The 20,296-nt window shown below is 35.8% G+C and overlaps 2 protein-coding genes across 4 annotated transcripts in view; one reads left to right on the top strand and one right to left on the bottom strand.

The window, feature by feature from the left end:
• The window catches only part of FGF14 (fibroblast growth factor 14), a gene marked incomplete at both ends in the record, with an annotated part of 408,826 nt that extends 400,057 nt beyond the window's left edge, over positions 1 to 8,769 (top strand). For all 3 annotated transcript variants that reach the window (XM_084306185.1, XM_084306183.1, XM_084306184.1), the window contains 2 exons: positions 5,871 to 6,069; positions 8,633 to 8,769. In XM_084306185.1, coding sequence (XP_084162311.1) covers positions 5,871 to 6,069; positions 8,633 to 8,769 — 336 coding nt within the window. The remainder of the gene's footprint in view (positions 1 to 5,870; positions 6,070 to 8,632) is intronic.
• Positions 8,770 to 16,535: 7,766 nt separating this feature from the next.
• The window catches only part of ITGBL1 (integrin subunit beta like 1), a gene marked incomplete at its 5' end in the record, with an annotated part of 148,562 nt that continues 144,801 nt past the window's right edge, over positions 16,536 to 20,296 (bottom strand). Inside the window, 2 exons of the mRNA XM_084290278.1 lie at positions 16,536 to 16,695; positions 18,231 to 18,344. Of these exons, the coding sequence (XP_084146404.1) occupies positions 16,604 to 16,695; positions 18,231 to 18,344 (206 nt within the window). The 3' untranslated portion in view covers positions 16,536 to 16,603. The remainder of the gene's footprint in view (positions 16,696 to 18,230; positions 18,345 to 20,296) is intronic.

The raw sequence follows: 20,296 nt of genomic DNA, 5'->3' as shown, positions 1-20,296 counted from the left end.
GCACGATATCAAGTCCTGTGTTTGTTTACTTATGTATTTAGGAATTGTATTAGGAATCTTCCAAAGAAAATAAATAACACTAACTCTGAAAAGACAATATTGGTGTTCTCCAACTGTTAAGAGTATATTGAGAAAAATTTCTGTCTTAAGAGCATGAAATATGTGTACACAGAATTCTGAGCATTTGCTGCTTTCATGGGGTGCCTGTAGGATTGGCAGGTTCAGCTATTACTGCTTTCTATTTTGAAGCTTTGTTAGTAATGTTGCTGCAAAGTTCATAGTATGGCAGCTAGTCTCCTGCAGTCTTCCTCTTCCATGGTATCTTACTCAGCCAGTTTGCATATAGAAAATTCTGCCAACTTTTCTTGTTCTTGTTACTATGTTTAAAAATTAAATCTCTATTAGGGGATTTTAGGTACAGATCAGCAACGTCTCCTCAATATACAGGGAAAGCTTTATGAATTTCTCTTTTATCAAGACAGTATCTAACCGTATGTTGTTGAGTTTTCTGCCAGTTGAAGAGGAACTCTTGGACAAGATGATTTTGAACGGTAACATTTTGGCCAGCTTAAGAATTGGAAAAAAATAGTGCTATGGATAGGAAGTCTTGAGTAGATCTTTTATTCTTTTATATAAACATTTGTCAAATAGCCATTCTGCAAGACAACAGCCTAACTAATCTAATTCAGTGTGCAACAAGTCAGGTAAACGTTGATTTAGGTATTTTCCAGTACTCCTAAGCAGGTGAAGCCTCCATATCTCCTGATTTTTGTTGCATGACAGTGCCTTTTACCCTTCTACAATGCAGCAACTGCTGTCTAGGATCTCATCATTCCACACCTCAATTACTCCAGTGTCCTCCCCTCCTGCACTGACAAATGCAGTACCACCCCCGCTGTTTCAGTTCAGAAGCCTGCCACAAAGTTCATTTTCCAGCTTCATTATTTTAACTGTATTTCTCTTCTCTGTTGAGTGCCTTCTCCTCATTAAACACAGACTGCTTCTCTTTAATTTTAAGGCCCTTCATGAGTCATTTCCAACCTTATTATCCACTATCAAAATGTCGCTTCCTCCTTTTGGTTCCTGTGTCACTAGCCTCTAACACCCCCAAAATATCTTTGTGCTTACTCTGTGCTGCTTTTCTCACCTTGCAGAAGTTTCCCATAAGCATCTGCAGAACTAGTGTTGTCTTTTCTCCAGCCTCTCTTTAGAACTCATTTGTCATCATTCTTAGCAAAAATGTTTGATAACCAGCTACTAGTATGCTGAGATCATTGTTGGAGTGTTTTGTTTCTTTATACCTTCTGTCATTCTGTATTTGAATGGTAACATGTTTGCATCAGGCAGACTCTGCTTGGTCTGTACTTCTAAAGCATCGATGCCCAGTTTCATCACCTGAACTTCTAAATGCAAATAATAAGTATGATTAAAACAGGATTAAAACTGGTATTGAGTTCTGAAATGGATTGGTAATCAGGTCTTTCTACTGTACATGATTAGACTGGCTGTTCCTCACCTGGCAGTTTCTTTGAGTTCGTCTTACTGTTGTGTTTTCTGCTTAGCATCATAGAGTAGCTCGTTCAGCCTGCAGCAGCGCATTTGCTGCCTGGTGGGATGAGCAGGTCCCATTGTGCCCATCTCCAGGGGAATCCACTGCCTCCTTATGTGCTGCTGCCTACAATTCAAGAGGCTGACTGCTAGGTATATCATTTCTGTGAGCTGTAACTAGAATGATACCGTCACTTCCTATATTTCAATAAATAGAACAAATCTAAAGAGGTTTGAAGGTTCAGGAGCAGACAGCAGGCAACTTTTCTAGCAGGCCCTGTCCATGGGGATTCTTTCATGCCTTTCAACAACTGAGGTAGAGCCATGGCCTTATGTTATCCCTCATGGTGTGCAGTGAAAGGCTACATTTTGGACAGTCCTGCCAGTTCATTACTGGTTGACTTACTGAATACAGATATAGTTTAAAATTGCAGGAGGAGTTCATATAATTGTTAAACAATATCTAGAAGTTATATGGCTAGCTCATGCTTTTACTTTGCAATGTTATGGTTCACAACACAGGTGTCTTGTTCAGAGCTGTATAATTATTCTTTCTGAGTGTTGTAACAGAAAACTATATGTTGTGGTTTTTTTTGTTTGTTTTGTTTTGTTTTTAATGAAAAACAGTCACTACAAATGACTATTGCAGTATTAAAGCTAGCTAAATTGAACAGATGAAATAGTGAAAGACTGGCAAGTGGAAGTTACAATGCATTAGCATTACTTGGCAAGGAATTCATCTCACTGGTCATATGAATAGCCTCACATCAATCCCTGTTTTTTATCCACAGCATGGGTAACCTGAGCTCCTTTTTTTCCAGCATTCCTAAGTTTAAGAGGTGGTTAAAGTGGCTTTACAAAAATAAAAAAGTGTTTTGTTCTTAAATGAAAACAGATTCTGACGTCAGCACATATCTCCGTGAGCTAAGGCTCTGCTATCATGATGTAATGCTACAATGAGGAGTTTTGGCAACACTGGTGGTAGCCCCAAAACTAAGGTCTCCTCAGTGGCAGAACTTTTTGATCCCAAAAGGGGAACTCACAACCTATGTGTTATGATACTTATTAACTCTACAGCTACTAGGAGAATTATAATCTCCAAATAAGACTCACACCAAGCAAAAGCTTAATGGGAATCTAGCAAAAATATTCAAGTGACAATTCTTCCCAGCAAGGTGCAATTTAATACATCTTTCACTTCCATAGGACCCAGGAAGCTGTAACTGATTGCAGTTTACAGCCAAAGCCCTCTCCTGGGGTTTTGGAAATTGGCAGCTGGCATGTACTTTATTTTTCAAATGTTGCTTTGACAGAAGAAAACCACATTTTATGTAAGACTACAGGTTAAATCTGAGTACTGACCTTGGAAAATAAATCCTGAGCATAAGTTCGTGTTTGCAAGTCATATCCAGTTTTGCAATTCATTGATTTTGTAATACAAAATGTAAAGATTGTCCTGTGATCAAAACCCAAAAAGTCATTTTTGCAGGGAAGATCTACATGATTCATGTCACTCGGATGCAGATTTAGATTCCTTCTGTCTGAATACAGATAGCCAGGTAGCCTAGGGGAGTTCTCTCATTGAGTTTTTCTTATAAAATGCCATCATACTGTTTTCCCTCTAACAGTGACTTCAGATAAAGTGGGCTTAGTTGATTTTTTTTTTTTTTTTTTTTTTTTTTAAGGGAGTGCAGTTAGCCCGTGATAGTCATTTTCTGAGAGTTCCTACTGGGTTGAGGCTTAGCTCTACAGAGCTAGACTTAGCCTAGGTACATGCAAAAAGCATCATTTTAGGTGCCAGGGCTGCTTTACTGGAGAAAATACATGTGTAAGCAGTTTTTTCAGCCACCTGAGATGGTGTCTATGGCAAGGCTTTAGAAGTCAGAAATATTCAAACCAAAGGAAAAGCCCATTTCAGAAGTCGCTTCTGAAAGTCTCAGAGGAATTGGTGGCTGTATTTCAGTATAGTCATCATCAGGTGCTTAATTTTCACTCATGAATACCCTCTTTCCACTTCACTGAAGCTATTAGCATCATGCTTTAATCTAGCATATATTTAAGTGAATTTTTGATTGAGAGTTTATCCCAAGCATAACTGCATCCTAATAGACTAGATGAATGCAAACCGTGACCAAAACTGATGTACTACCAGTTCATCTGGAGTACTAGCTGCAATAATTTGGGGCAGAACACTGTCACACTGACATTCAGCTTTGGTTCTTCCTTCAAATAATAATAATAAAGAAGTATCATCAGGCTATTACTTTGATTTTTATAACTATGAAATAGTAATGATGCCAGTTTGTCCAGTCTATCAGCCTAAATCCAGGAGTATATAAGTAACTGTATTGATACAATCCTTTTTTATTATTATTATTTGGTAAAATAAAATACCCAAAGTCTCCTATGCTGTGCAGTGCTAGAGACACTACAGAACATGCTAAATAATGGAGTTGAGCAAAGAACTGGGCTTAATTCAAACATGGAATATGGTTTTCACAGAATTTTGTTTAAGTGTCCTAATGGATATTGTTTGGGGAATAAATAAATAAATAAATAAATACTAATCATAGACAGTCAACCAGTAAGGAGGAATAGAGAAGGACAAATAGCTTTTGTTTATAGCAAAAAGTGACTGTTGGCTAAGAAGTAGTGTTTATGGTAATTGAGCTTTTACAAGGAAATAAAATGTAGTGGGGAGCACAGGGGGTAGCTTTTGCAGCGAAGCAGGTAATGAGGAGATCTGTGTAGTCAATTCCTGATTAGCATCTGCTGTTTCAACAGCTGAGGAACATGACTTGCATGTAAATGCCTGTGCTAGGGTGTAGCAGGTATTCCCTCTAGCATGTCACCCAATCTGCTGGTTTTGAGTCTCCTTGAGCCCTATCGTGATTTGAAATCAGCAGAGGGGAAAGAAGAGTAACACAACCATCAGCTGCCTTGGAACAGGGGGAGAAAAAAAAACAACAAACGTGGCAAAGGAGAAACTGCTGTTACGAAATTTCCTCTTGTGGGTTTTGGGTGCCTCTAGTACAGATTGTATTTGCATTTCTGCATATGTACATAAATACATCTGTACACATAGGTGGTAAAGAAGTGGTGGTGCAAAATTAATTTATATAATTTATATTAATAGTGTTAAATGAGTATTGCAAGGAGCCAGTAGCAGAAAGAGAGAAGTAGAGAAAGAAAGAAAAGATACTGTGATGGAGAAGAGAATATATATTATATTTCCAGAATTTTATTTCTTAGGAAAGATAACTGAAAGTAATATAAATAAATAAAACTAAGAATTAAAAAAAAATAATTTAAAAAAGGAGGATTTACGGCTAAGAACTTTTCCACCTTCTCCTTTTATGATGGGATTATCATCCAGTCCACAGCCTTCAACATACATGACCAAAGATTGAAAATCTTTGTTCTGTGTTCACAGAGAATCCCATTTTCTCATGATAAAAAGTGTAAATGAAGTTTAATGGTACATTAAAATATGTAATTTTATTTGTTTATTAACTTGCTTTTTTTTTCTTTTTTTTTTTTTTCCCCTAAGGATGTTGGTAAACTGTCCCAATATATGTGTACATTATTTTACTATTTTTTTACTACTTGTTTTATTTAAAGTTAAAAGAATACAGCTACTGGGCTCCAGAAGTTAGTGCTTAGGTTAACTTTAATAAAGAGTTCAGAACAACTGCTCTGTTACTGAACGTGACTTGTGGAAACACTAGCAATATTGAGATGAATGCTGAGGATGTCAATAGGAATTACATTTTTTGGTACAGAAATCTGTACATGAACACAGTGTTGTCCTGCAGTGTTACAGGCCCCAAGGCCTACTCTAGGAAATGATGCATTTTATAATATGTTGGTAACAGTGATTTTTAAGCATTAAATATTAGTTGTTGTAAACCATAGAGGGAGTTTATAGCATTTATTATACCTGCCAAGTAAGCTAAAACTGAACAATTGTTTTCTTATCAATGTTATTTTAGCACAGACTTTCTCAATCAAGATAAACAAGGATATCCTTGCAGAAAAGCAAGAAATAACTATGCCTATATTTTAAATAGTGTTTTTATGTTTGTGCTGCTTCCTCTGTATTTGAAGATATACTGTCCCTGTTGCACAAACAGGGAAAGAGAGGCATCCACGAGAGGAGAAATAACTTCACCTTGAGGTCATCCAGAGGAAAACAGATCTTCTGGTCTCAAAACAGAACCTTATTATAAGTCTTATATTGAACTAATCAAGAGGTGTTCATGAGTTAACAAAACAGAAACAGCACTTCAGAGATATCATTTAACATTCTTTTCCTCCCACAGGAACTTTTTACACCGGAGTGCAAATTCAAGGAGTCTGTTTTTGAAAATTATTATGTAATCTACTCGTCCATGCTCTACAGACAACAGGAGTCCGGAAGGGCCTGGTTCTTGGGGCTGAACAAGGAGGGGCAGGTCATGAAAGGAAACAGAGTAAAGAAAACAAAACCAGCAGCTCATTTTCTACCCAAGCCATTGGAAGGTGAGGTTCAGTCCATCACTGGCAGATCTTCCTATAAATCCCAGGAAAAGAAGAGGGAATGGTTTCTAAAATACCTTTTGCAAATGTATGTGCCACATATAGGGGCCACTCCAAGTGACAGTCGCCAGGATTCATGGAGCAGATTTGTGCTTCGGCATACTGATGCTAGAAAGGACAGGTCTAAAACCATTCTTTCAAGGGATTAAGAGGTGATTTTGCAAGAAAAGAAATCTTTTGTGGAAGTGCTTTGTGCTGCCTTTAAAATATTCTCTTGCTAGCAGCAAAAATTCTTGTGAGTCTTGCAGTGAGATAATACTCTTTTCATTAATCAGAATGAATTAATGGATATTGTAGGATAGTTGGGAGTTATAACTGGAATGGATGAAATGTCAGTATTTCAAGGTAAAAACCTTCTAATACAAAACACATAGGTCTGTTTATAAAATAAATTATACTATATTAATTAACCAGTTGATGTAATGCACATAACTTGTGTAAGCTGGTTATTAAACAAAGGTAGAAGCAAATAAGTCTTACTTACTTTACACACTAAAATGGTGTCACATGTTCCTTGGAAAACTCATTCACTTATATCTTGGAAACAGAATTTATGATCATTTCTATTTATTCCGCAGGCCTTTTCTTACCCCTTTTGCTTTTTGTATCCTGTCCTGGCAGCACTTCAAATTTCACTAAGACCATTGCTACACACAGCCTCAGTCATTCTGAAAATTATTTCATTACTTAACATCATAAAACACACACAAGTGATGCTTTAGTTAGCAGTCTCATTTCTTTCTTTTAACATTTTAACTGAAAGTTTTGATTAATGGATCAGTTTGTTAAATGTTTTAGATTCTTTATGATGAAACTCTGAATAATCCTATGTTTTAAATTTGTCTTTGAACTCAGGCTGATGCCTTTGTGCTTCCCTTGTTTTGCAAGTTTTATGAATTTCCATAAGCTTTCTATTCTACTGACATTTTATAAGTCAACCTGTGTAAATTATAAGAACTGTAGGGGGAGATCCCAGTGCATTTTTAAAAGTAACATCCATGCATAGAGATTAAGAAAAAAAAAAAAAACAACTTTTTTTTTGTAAATGTTTGGACGGTTAGATGCTCCCAAAATACCCCAAGCAAGGCATAGAAAAAATAGAAAAAAAATATATATATAATATACATATATATATATATTATTTTTTTTTTTTACATTGCCCATGACGGTTATTAAATATTGCGGCTCTTCTATGTTATTCCTTACTTTACAGTTTCATTTCATGTTATTTGACTTAATAATTTTTGTAGGTCACAATGTTACTTCATCAAGATCTTTAGTTAACCAGAAAAGTGTCCTAAACACAGCTGTGGGGGCTCACCCTGAAGACGATCATATCCAGACTTATGTACTCTAGAGAAAACATTTAATTTCAGACTTTCAGAAGTCATAGAGGGATTTAGATTATGGTACTGGAAATGTTAGAACAAGTATTTGATTAGTTACCAAATTTCATATTTATTATGAAACCCCACACCACCGAAGATTAAGGCCTGTACTTTGATGCTCCTGCCTCCTACTCTAATTAGCCAAGGAATGAATTGTGCTCTCTATAGCAGCACACCCAAATCATAGTGTGATGATTAATTCTTTTGACTGCTTTGATATGTCTTTTAACACTGCTCTGGTATATTATAAATAAATACTACTGAACTTAGGCATAAGTGGAAATATTACCTGATTCACTGACATGGAAAAATAAATTGAATGATCCAAGAGCATTAATCATTAAGGCAGCTTAATGCCGAAACTGTGTAATTGAACACATGTATTTTTCTCAAAGGATTTGAAGTGGTTAGATAGGTACTGAAGCCCTGAGGCAAAGTTTTAATTCATCTAAGAATTCTGTTAATAGTTAATTTGGAGTTTTCTACACTTTGTTCAGTGAAGATAAATGGATCCTGCATATGGTTTTGGTAAGGAAGAAAACCCCCAAACTTCATGTGGACTCTGCAGAATACACCTGGACACTTCTTCAGTGCAGACCTCAAGAGATTATGGCCAAGGTCCTCAGACTTGGGAGCCAGATGTACAAATAATTTAGTACAACTGTACCCAAGCCTAGTCTTGCTATGTAGGTCTGAAAAAGGACATTTAAGTCTAGACAACTCATAACATTTTACTTCTAAAAACTCACAGAATATTTATTTAAGGGTTGTAGATATGTGTGTATATAAAAATATATGCCTGCCTCATGCAAAGACATAATGGTAGTTTTTAATTTCTGAGGTTTCTATAGTTTACTTTTAATGGGCAAGCATACAATTTCCTACCATTTTTAACACAGACATGGCAGAAGTGAGAAATGTGGAGGGTCAAGCAAAGATAACACTAATGCAAAACAAGCCTCTGTCAAAGTAAATAATTTCCCTTGCACGCAAAAGAAATGTGGTGTATATTAAAATACTAGTTATTGTAGATAATTAATCTTATTTGAGTTATGTTCTTAAATGAGATACATCCTTAAGAATGTCTCTCTTTTTTTTTTTTCCTTTCCTCCCCTCAGTTGCCATGTATCGAGAACCATCTTTGCATGATATTGGAGAAACAGTGCCAAAGGCTGGGGTAACTCCAAGTAAAAGCACAAGTGCATCTGCAATAATGAATGGCGGCAAACCAGTTAACAAGAGTAAGACGACATAGCCAGATCCTCACAGGTGTTGTGACTGACTGAGTCCCGAGTGCAGTTGAGCAATTTATCCTTGCCGGACTTCCCCTCTGCAGTGTCTGTGGATCAGCTCGCAGCAAGTACTTGCGCGTTGCTGTTTCTGAACTGAGTTGTCGCAAGCGGATAAATCTCAACATGTAGCTCCCCCCACAACAAGAAGACACCTGGATGAACCAGCTAAACTCAGACCATGGAATGCCCTACAAGATATTGGAATGCCTTTTTAATATCTTTTCTGTGACTGTGACACTTCATGTGAATGACATACTTCACAAGTACACTTGATACCTTGCCTGCTGACAATTACCCATAATCCCTTTTTGAGTCCAGTTTCAGCAAAATCCATGTGTTTAAGTTCTATTTTGTAGCACACAAATAATCAAGTAATTTCTAGGTAGATGCTGTAAACCTGTGCTATTATGGATTTCTCTTCTTCCCTTTTTTATAAGGCTGCTCGCTCCACTGTCTGTGACCTTTTGCAGGGATTGTGTTTCTCTATAACTTAAGTGTTGCCGGTGGCTTAGTTTTGAAAGCAATCAGGGAATCAGGAAGCCTTCAAAAATCTATTATTACAAATTATATCTATAAAGAATAGGATCGTTGTCTCTGGCTTACAATGTTGATAAATGTGAATACTCTTTAGTAACAGATACTGTGCTTCTGAGGTGGCATTATAGTGGAGGGAAGAGTGTCAAACACAACCAACAAGAAGTTTTCTGAAACGCGTGTTTGGCATCCCCCTATAGTTTCTTTGTGTGTGTGTGTTTTATACATATCACAGGCTTACTGGTAATGGTAACATTTGCCTTGCCCAGCGAGCAAGACCCACTCATTTTTGGGAAAGTGGGTCCAAAGAATTTTGTAGGCCTTGTAGGCCTGAATTAAGGCTCATTTTTCATCTACTAAATCTTCATTGTTTGAAAAACAACCACCACCAGTAAACAAAAGAAGTTAAGATTAACCAGAATTGCGCTACCTAAATCCATTTCAAATATAATCCTTTCCTGTTTTTAAGGAACAGAACTTAATGCCATTGTTATTTTTGGCTGATTTCCACACTTAGCAAAGCATGGGCAAGGATGTTGTGTGTTCTTTTTGCAGCACCAATGCAAAGGGTAGTTAAAAATTATAGTTTAATATTTCTGGTGTTTTAAAATAAAAAGTTTTAAAACTGGACATATTACAAAACTTTATTTTTATTTTTAGCTAAGCATGCAAAGTCCAGTCCTATGTATCTCACTGATATTCCAGTACGTACCTCTACCCAGCTTCCTAGGATAATATGCCCACCAAATTGCTAGATTGAAGGTGCCTTGCCTTGATCTCTGTCTACTGTACTTTCTCCTACATGAACCTAGAAGAAATCAAAAACATTACAAAATTGAAGCCTTGGATCATATTATGAGAAACACTATCACCACTTTGAGTTTGTCACTTCTGAACAATGAAAATGATGTTAGGGGGAAAAAAGAATTAGACAATACCACAGAGATGCCACTGAAGTGTTACATACTTAAGTCACATGCTTTCAGAAACTAAGAATGTGGATAATCTCTGTATGCTTACTAAGGTATTTGTTTCTCTGAAAGGGCAACAAGGACCAAACTGTACCTCAGTCTGGAAAACTGTGTGACAACACTCTCTTGGCCTCTTGCTGTTATCTTGATATTTAAAGAAAAAGAAAGAAAAAAAAAGAAAAAAGAAAAAAAAAAGAAAAAAAAAAAAAGGAAATCATCCATTCCTTTTTTACTATTGTATTTCTTGCAGTTTATTTTATCATGTCTTTGTGCTGAAGTGTCCCTAACAGAGACCACTGGTTATTTCAAACTTCCTATCTGCTCAGCTGAATAACTGATTCAGTCTAAATGAACTTTTCATGCTAATTTTCAAATGTGTTCTGTTTTTATATGCAACATTTAGTGCACTGTTCAAGGAAGCTACTATAAAGCTGCTAAATTATGATTTCCTTTTTGGTAGGCCAGACTTCCTTGTTTATATATGTAATATGAGAACAGCAAGCAAACACTTGATGTTGGGTCTTTCCAGGGAGGGAATGAGTCAAGCATGAAGCCATGCTTGACCATGTACAAAGAAAACAAAATAATACAAAGCTAATTTAATACTGTGATAAAAATGCAACAAAACTTTTAGACTGTGCCCTTGCCTGCTAGCACTAAATGTGTGTGTGTGGGGGGGAAACAACATTTTGATAAAAACCTCGGTGCACCCTTCTCATCCCACCCAGTCCAGTGGGATTTGTGCACCATCCCTGAGGAAACAGAACAAAACCAAAGCAACTCACACGATGAGTTGGTGGCTTGCTTTGCATCAGGAGGACCCATGGGAGGCAGCAGTCTTGATGCTTTCCTACCTGCTGGGTCTCCAAGGAGAAGCAATTCACAATTATTTCAAGTAACCTAATACAACTGAAGGCTATATTCTCTTTCTCTCTCTCGTCTAATTTTTTTTGAGAGCTCATGAGAAGGGAATACATGTGTTCATGTCCCAATCCAGCTGTCTTTTGATTCTTGCAAGTGTAAGAGTCTGGGCACAGACAGGACTGGAGAACTGGCTAAGTTGTGCAAGGAGCTTCTGGTTCATAGCCTGATGCTACATAAGTATGTTTTTTAACATTAAACTTTCAATCCCAGGTAATTATAATCTGAGAACCAGTTTGGGGGGGCTACAATTAAGGACAGGTTTAATTTTTGTAAGCATTTAATACATTCTGGAAATGCACCATAGTATTTTTAATTTCTATTTTTGTTTGTACAGTCTAAATTCTTGTGTGTTTAATCCAATGAATAGATATCCTATTTTTATTTCTTTTTTTTTTTTTTTTTTTTCTAGTCTGTTTAAACATTAGCAAAGGTGTCTTTGTGCTTTGGTTCCTCCATTTAATTTTGTCTCGTCTCATCCATTGCATGGGAGAAGGATGGCAAGGATTAACCGCATGTAGTAGGTTGTGTGTATCACAGAGTTGTTGGTCTGTATTAGTGAATTTACAAACATACATGCAAAGAGTTTGTCTGCATTGTACAGTTTGTGTTTAATATTATTTGTTGTATCCACAGATTCAACATGATGAATAAAACATTTATATGAAGGCATACCGAAAAACATCCAGAAAGTTTATGTAAGAAGTAGACTGTGCAAAACATAGTTGTGCTGGCCACAGTTTGGTGAAACTTCATATAAATAGGCTGGCAAACTCAATTCTCCCCTTTCACCATGCCAAAGAAAATTTTAGCTCCTTAATATAATACCTCTCTTGCTGTTCTCTAGGATGAGACTTCACCATTTTGTTCCCTCCAAAATTAATTTTGCTGTTAAGTGAAAGTTGTTTCCAACTGTCTGTTACTACTAACATACTGTATAGTAAACCTGATGGAATCAATTTGTATTTACAGATTGAGTGTTTTGTACTTACATGTCCACCTGTCTGTGAATTTGCAGCTTTTGCATGCTTGCTTTGTATTTTTTTCTTTTGGGTTTTATCTAACTTCACAGAGACTGTTTGCACAGCAATCTAACTTCATCATACCATTTCATAATGCACATAAATGTTAATGCTGCACATAGGCATCTCTTTATATATATTTTTTTTAATCTGCATTTCAACTACGGTTTTATTTGCCAAAATCAGTCACACCTGCACAGTTTTACAAATCCAGTTTTAAGTAGATATGAACCACTTCAACAAAGCACTGTTCTGTTATACTTCAAATATTTTATAAATACACAAGCATCCTTAAAAGATATTATAGAGCCTATAGAAAAGTGTCTATAGCTTTTAAATTCTTTGCAGTTGACATAACACAGCTTTTGCTTCATATGATAGGTTTTTTAGCCACATTCAAATCATATTTTTAATGTAATGATATTTTCATAAACTTTAATGTGTGTGGAGTTAGGTTGGTCCTTAATAAACCACCCCCAGATACAAATATAAAGCAATTCACTTTGACTGTGGTATATGCCTGAAATAACGCTTAAGAACTCTGGCCTTTTCTGAACTTTTTCTCTTGGTTTAGAAACACTGTAAGTGATGAGGTGTGAAAGGAGGAAGTTTGGTCCACACATTAAAAGTGTGTCTTGCTGATCCATCTCTTTATTGGTATAAATAAGAAATTATTCAGCTCCATTCAGATGGGAATGCGAGTGAAATTAGACAAAGTAAGGAGGTTATCTTTCTTTTAAATGCCCCTTTTGATAAACTCATATACTGTGCAATGCATTTTAAAATGCATAATAACAATTTTTGTGTGTGATTTCTTTTGTGACTAATGCAAATGCTATGATTTATTTTTAAAGCTGTAATAAAATCTTTGTTCTATTACCTAGTGACAAAAATACTCAATTTAGATATTTTTTTTTTTCATCACAGTATCATTTAGCTACAAAGATGTCTTTCTGTCAAGAAACAAGGACAGTGCATAAGAAATGTCAAAGCAGGTACAGGATTAAACGTTCTTGTATGTGTTTCTGTAAGAGTATGGCAAGTGAAAAAAAGGATCATGAGGAGGTTAATAATTTCCACAAGCAAATCAATCCACAGCTGTTTTACAGATGATTTTACAGATGCTATATACAAAAGGCATACTCCCGAAAGTCTTCTGTAGAACCGTTCTGCACACTTCTGGATTGTGTTCTTTCTACCAGAACAAAGCAAGGGTACAGTATCATTGTTTATAAGCTTTATCAAACTATCCATAATGAACTCCCCATTTACCCAATTTGTTTTCACCACCTACAGACACCTTTTGCCACTGGCCTTGGAAGCAAGTTTTTACATCCACCACATAGAAAGAATCAGCCAGTATGTTTCAGTCCCTTGCGCCTTTTCCCTCTTTTACTGTTTATGTATCTGGAACTCCTGTCACAGGGAATGAGGTGTTAAAAATCACAATTTATTAATACAGCTATTATTTTCACATATGCAGAATAATAATCTTATTTCTTCCGTTCTCATTTTTCCAGTGAGGAAATGAGCCACAAAACAGAACTGCTGGGAGTCCTATCACCAGTTACCTCAGCATGAAGGGGGTGGGAGGAATGTTCAAACAACATAATAAGAAACAGAATAAAAATTTGAAAGGAAAATATGTATTCATTATATTTTAGCAGTCTTAGAAAATATTTTAAGGTTTATAGTGATAGCACCATTTGATTTGATAATTTACATTTTAATTAGCCACTGACAATAGTTGTCTTAGAATGTTCTAATGTTTTCCCATATATACCTTAACAAAAAATGTGGATAACACTTTTGAAATTCTATGGCCATGTAATCCACTCAACAGCCAAAATGTTGACTTTGATTTAAAACAACAACCAACAAACAAACAAAACAAAACAGAATAATCTTACACTAAGTATATAAATTTTAAATGAAAGCAAACTACAAAGTAAAATACATCAAATGGGACATTGTAACCCTCTATAGAAGCTTTTTTTTTTTTTTTTTTTTTTTTTTTATGGACATGAGTACCTGGAATTCCAAGGCTGATCTATGGTACGTATAAATAAATCTGTTTGTCATACCAGTAAACAAGACAAAAGCATGCAATGAATCTAGAAAGCGTTTTTATTATCACAGAATCACAGAATATTTCTGTTATTACAATACTAAATACAAACAGAAGGAAATCAAATACAACATTATATTTTTCATTGTTTGCTCTCTGACTCAGCAGAAAAATATATACGTGAAAAAACACCAATTATAAGAGGATTGTCAGCAGTATTCATAAATACAAACAAACTCAATAACCTGTGCTATCCAGATACCAGGGCTGACGAAATGAATATATGTTAGAATTTAAGAAAATATTTCTATTAATCTGTACACAGTTTAAGGGTTATAAGTATAAAATATAAATAATTATTTCAAGATGAATTTTACTTTGAAGTTTCTTAATCCTGTATCAATACATTTTAGAACTCTGCCTGATATTTTGGTTATCTAAAAAGAGAGCAGTTAGCAGCTTTGGGATACATGTCTTGTGCATAACTCCTATATAAGTTATGCATGGTTATTTGGTGATTTGGTTACTATGCCTCCCTGAGAACATAGGTTTCACAAGCTTCACTTTTAGAAAAAAAGAATTCAGGTTAAGGAAAAAAAATGGGAAAGATAAAGTTACATGTGAAGGGGGAATAATGAAAGTGACTAAATACATTCATTCAATTTTTTTGCATTTTATTATACGTTCTGTACCATTGTATTTTCCTATTTCAAAATTGTCCTTTCTAAAAGAAAACAGATTTCTAGATGAATAATGGAAATACCTTTTTCAAATGATATTATAGTTCCCTTATTTCTGAGTCATGTACCTCTTCAAAAATCAGAACCTTGGCACCTAAACCACAATGCTAGTTTGATATTAAAAAGAAGTATTTTCAAAACATTTAAGCAATTTCTTGCTCAATCATGACTTCACAAAATATAAACACTTTTGAAACTAAAATGTATGTATTTTTTTGCTCTAAGGAATTAAAGGGCTGCCAAATCTACATGTATTAAAACAAAAAAAAAAAAAAAAAAAAAAGAGACTCATATGTAAATAAGTTAGGGAAGTCCCAATAGTTGTGCATCGTTCATAACTCAATGTGAATTTCACACTGAGCATATCATCATTGAAAATAAAAATAAAATTTTTGTTCATACCACTGCTTTGTTTGTATTTACTGTATTAAAACTTCAATTACTTGTTTGAGCATCGTTGGCAGAGACCAGACTACTGCACACCACATCTGATTTTGCAGGTCAGTTGACCTTCAGGCTCCCAACTTCTTTGAAAACAGTGAAATTCAATGAATACCATGTGTGACAGTGCAATCTGTTCCAAGCAGTGATTTCTAATAGCATACAGAATTGTCATCCTAAAAGTTATTAGTATAACAAATTTTCATTTGCTTTACTTTCAAAAGGACTAGACAGCTATACATACATAAAACAGTATGAGGAAAGTACATGTGAGATGCAGGTTATATATTTGGAATAGCTAATCATACATTTATTTCTTTATTAGTTTAATTCCTTATACTTCTATAGGTTATGCATTTGAAAGTATTGTAGTATGTAGAATGGATAACCAACTTATGACACTCTAACAGAAACTAAGAAGTTCTTTTGCAGACAAGGGTTTCTTCAAACATTTTGGGTTTTCAGTCTGTGGTTGTCATGTAACTGAACATCAGTTATACAAATACAATTCTTTGACTAAAAAAATAATGTTTTGATAAGCTTCTTTACTGCTTCTTCTGGATCTAGGGAATAATCAGGATGGTTAGAAAGAAAACAGGTTCAAACAAAGTATTTGATAAACAGTGTAAAGTTAATCAAATTAAGTATTTGACAAATACTTAACTAGTGCTACTCTTATACTGCAATACTGTTGCATACTGATAGGGAGAGCCAACAACCAAATAGATAACGTAAAAATAAAAGGGTTTCTCACACTTTTCCCCAAAGATTGCTTTAGAAATAGGCATTAGGGGTGTAATCTCAGCCCCACCGAAGTTACTGAAGCACTGTAGATGACCATTTTTTTTTTATAATTTCAGCATATAGAGCTTGGACTATCCTGCTCCGAAATTATTATTATTACTATTAGTTTTCTCATTCATTTCTTTAAGGAGCAGACTCTCACATTACTGTTCTAGAGTATTTACACCCATGTATATGTGCTTCCAAATTAAATGCTCTAGCAGCCTAAAGAATAGTCAGACCAAAAAAAAAAAAAAAAAACAACAACAAAAACAACAAAAAAAAAACAACAACCTCTAAGTCTCTGGTGTCCTTTGTTAAGGGTACTCTGTCCCCAGCCAGATTTCACAAGCATTTCCATTCCATCCTTCCCAGCATTCGCAGTTTCCACAGTTACAAACACCATTGCCTAGAACAGAATGAATAAAGAATGAATAAAGGGCAATTACCATTATTGAAATGTGCTACATCAGAATGTGTTTTATGAGGAGGAAAAAGCCATGTTAAAGGAGGTGCATTGTTCCTTTATTATTCCCCCAACTTTTTTTTTTACTTTTTTTTTTTTCTTTCTTTTTTTTTTTTTTTGTGGAAGGAAGCAATTATTCCACCATTGCATTAAGAAGCCACCTCAAACCCTCAAACCCACATTTACATGTAATTAATAGGCATTCTCTCAATAATGCCATCAGCAGAATTGCAAATATTGTAATTATGCCACTGCTATTTGCACCCAGCTGTTGAGGCTCACTGTTTCACACTGTATGTTGAGGTACAAGAAGAAACAAAAAAATTTTTTAATGATGACGCAGAGATAAAATGTTACAAACAGAATATTAACAAAAATATCCCTTTGAACCTGAAAAACTTTAGACCTAAATTCTCAGAAGTGTTATACAAATATTATCAAGCTCTCTATTAGATGAAAAATGCATTGGTACTGTTTTGCAAAGGGGAAACATTAAGTACTGAGACCCATATTTTGATGTTATTTCAATAATTTTCATGACTCCTGGATGTTCAGCTGGAGAGCTCTACAGACTGGGTTTCTGATGTGAGATGCTCTTCCTACCGACTCTATGAAGATCTGTGAATGCCCACTGCCACTACGAATCAGGCTTTTGTTGCTTCTGTACTGGCTACATGGCCCAGAAAAGGACCCTTGCTAATTGGGCTAGCTGGGACACCACATTTGTGAACACAGTTTACTACTGTCAGCCTGACTCTAACCATCTCACAGATTTCCTCCACAGCTAATAATTGCTCAGCAAAGATTTTCTAAAATTAAGATCTGTAACAGGAAACAGCGAGCAAGTTAATTTAACAATTCCCTTGTTACTGCCTGTCACCAGATTTGTCATGAGTGTTTGCTGGCAGCCTGCCCAATTTTATTTGCATCTGCCACCTGAATACTTGGACAATGTTAGGATGACACCACTTTAATCACTGGCCATCACGTCATAAGAAAACTGTCAGGTATTTCACCCTCTCACTGAGAACTGTCTGATTGAAGGAAGATCCCCTAACCAATGCCTCTATGCCTCTCACCTACCAAAGATCATCAGCCGAGCGAATGTTTTCTGTGACATACATGTATTACACACATAGAAAATCCAGCACAAGAGCAAAAGTTAAAGAAATCTTATGATGACAATGCTGCCACTAAAAGTTCTTTGTCAAAGAAGAGTCAATTGTAGTCTACTACAATGGAAACTGTGGATAGATTTCATAGCTGTTGTACTTATTTTAATTCATACTCAGACTTTCAAATGTTGATTTGAAATCTTAAGTTGATTATCACACTGCATGAAGAAACAATTACAGTGTGTTTGAATAACCCACAAATGCACTTCCTCCATCAGTGGAGAAAGAAGATGGGCTTTGTCTAACAATTTCCATCAGCGCTGTTTGTTTCTTAGAGCAATTAAGTGTTAGCCCATACTGCACCTGTGCAAATGAGACCATCATGTTTGTCACAGTCTCTGTCATCACATTCACAGAAATCGCCCGAAATGTACCATTCCTGTGGTGAACAGATGCACTTTCCACAGTGGCAGGAACCTGAAATCACAAAGATTATTACTCACAGTCAAAGAGCACTGTCATTTTCAGGCTAGAAAATAACATCCCCAGACATGCGTGCACACACGCACACACACATGCACAAAATTGCTACCTAAGAAGCTATTGTATAAAAGAAAATAATCAAGCTAAAAGCTTTTTGAATAAAAGGATTCTTTCAAAGTCACCATGAGTATGGCAGGACGTTCCTCCTAATGCTTTCATTCTGCTTTTTCACTTAATCAGGACTCACACTTTGAAGCTTTCCTTTGGTTTCCGAGACCTACAATCAGGGCCAGTCTTCCCAGAAACTTTTTTTTTTATGTGTTTTTTTTTTTTTCTTTCTTTCTTTTTTGACTAGAAAAAGCTCAAATTGTCCTTGACCCACTGTTACTGAAGGCAATAAAATCATACCAAGAAGAAAATGGCCCTCCACATCTAATGCCCTTAGGGATGTGCCTACAAAAGACCCAAAGTCTACCATTTAGACCCAAAAAATCTTCATCATCACAAATTACGCTGCTCCACCTCCTATGGAATAACTAAATATTTTCTCTAGGTCAGGAAGTGTTTGTGCACATAGTTATGGTTCAGCTGTTTGCTTATTCCTGCAGAGTACCCCAATGCCTGTTGTTGGGATAAACTGTTCTCCTCCTCTCCAGGGATGTCAGGTTGCATCTCCCCAAGCAAAGCAGGGACTCTGTGGTGACATTTGGGTAACACCACCCATAACCCACCAAGAAGTGGGGTAGAACCAGAAACCTCCCTTTAAGGAAAAACTCAAGAGACATCCCTATCTTCAGGAGAAGGTTCATGGCTCTGAATCCTGAAAAAGGGCAGTTGCCCCTGGACAATCATAAGTTGAGAAGTCTATAGTTTCAGAAGGGTCTGAGAGAGGCTTTTCTGCAACTATAAATGCCACTGGTTATTTCCTCCTGGCTGACTGCAACATTTGCCTGAAGAAAGCTAGCTTTTATGAAGCCCATCCTCAGCTGCCGGAACCTCCTTCTCTATACAGAGTTCAGATACTTAAATGCCAAGGTGAGGAGCTTAGAAAAAAATCCTTTGAGCAAAAATTCTTTTGTGGACCTAGCTCTAAAAGGATGTTACAGCACACAGCAAAACAAAACTATACAAAAAGCTCTAAAAAAAGAAACCCACCCCAAATAAATGATAACAAAGAATACATTTGCAGCTTTCAGTTACGGGAAGTGGAGTTTAAAGTGACCAAAGAAGCTGTTGACCTTTAACAGGATATACTTATAAATGAGTTAGATGCTGTTGAAAATCACACCTTTTTGCAATATTTCCAGAATGATTACAGCACAAAGCCACCTATTTCTTTAATGCATGATTAAAAAAATTATAGAGAGATGTTGATTCTGTCAGAATGTAACTTAAACAGAATGCATGGGTTACTTAAGAGGGGCTAAGACACCTTTCCATTCCTTTCACTGACCTCTGAATAAAATCCAAACCCAAATGTGGATTTGTCGACGTCAAACAATTTTCCCAGTTTTTTCCATAAGCGCTAAAGTCTCTCTGATCAATGAAACTTAATTCTTTAAAACTTCGGAGCAGTCTCAGCAGAGTATCTATTTTTTTCATTAAAATTTAACTCATTTATTCAGTTTATTGTAAGTTGACAAAAATTAACTCAATGCCTACTTTTAGAGAACTGTTTTAACCTGGAACATGTAAACTTACAGTGGAAGAACTAATGATTGGAACATTTGGGAATGGGCATATTTGGTTAAGTATTTTTTCTGTGGGTTCAGTGTGTATTGCTTACTGTGCCATCAGCATAGAAAATATTGACATTCCTTATAATAATAAAAAATGACATTACACAAATAGGCAATGGAGAATTGCATATATATTGCATGGCCACTCTATAGAAGCTACACTAAGACATACTTGAGAGTCATCAAAGCAGATATCCCTGTTTATAA

This window comes from Netta rufina (assembly GCF_964035555.1).
Source record: "Netta rufina genome assembly, chromosome: 1".
Taxonomy (NCBI): domain Eukaryota; kingdom Metazoa; phylum Chordata; class Aves; order Anseriformes; family Anatidae; genus Netta; species Netta rufina.
Note: the sequence above shows the minus strand (reverse complement) of the source record. Positions and strands in the feature narration are given on the sequence as shown.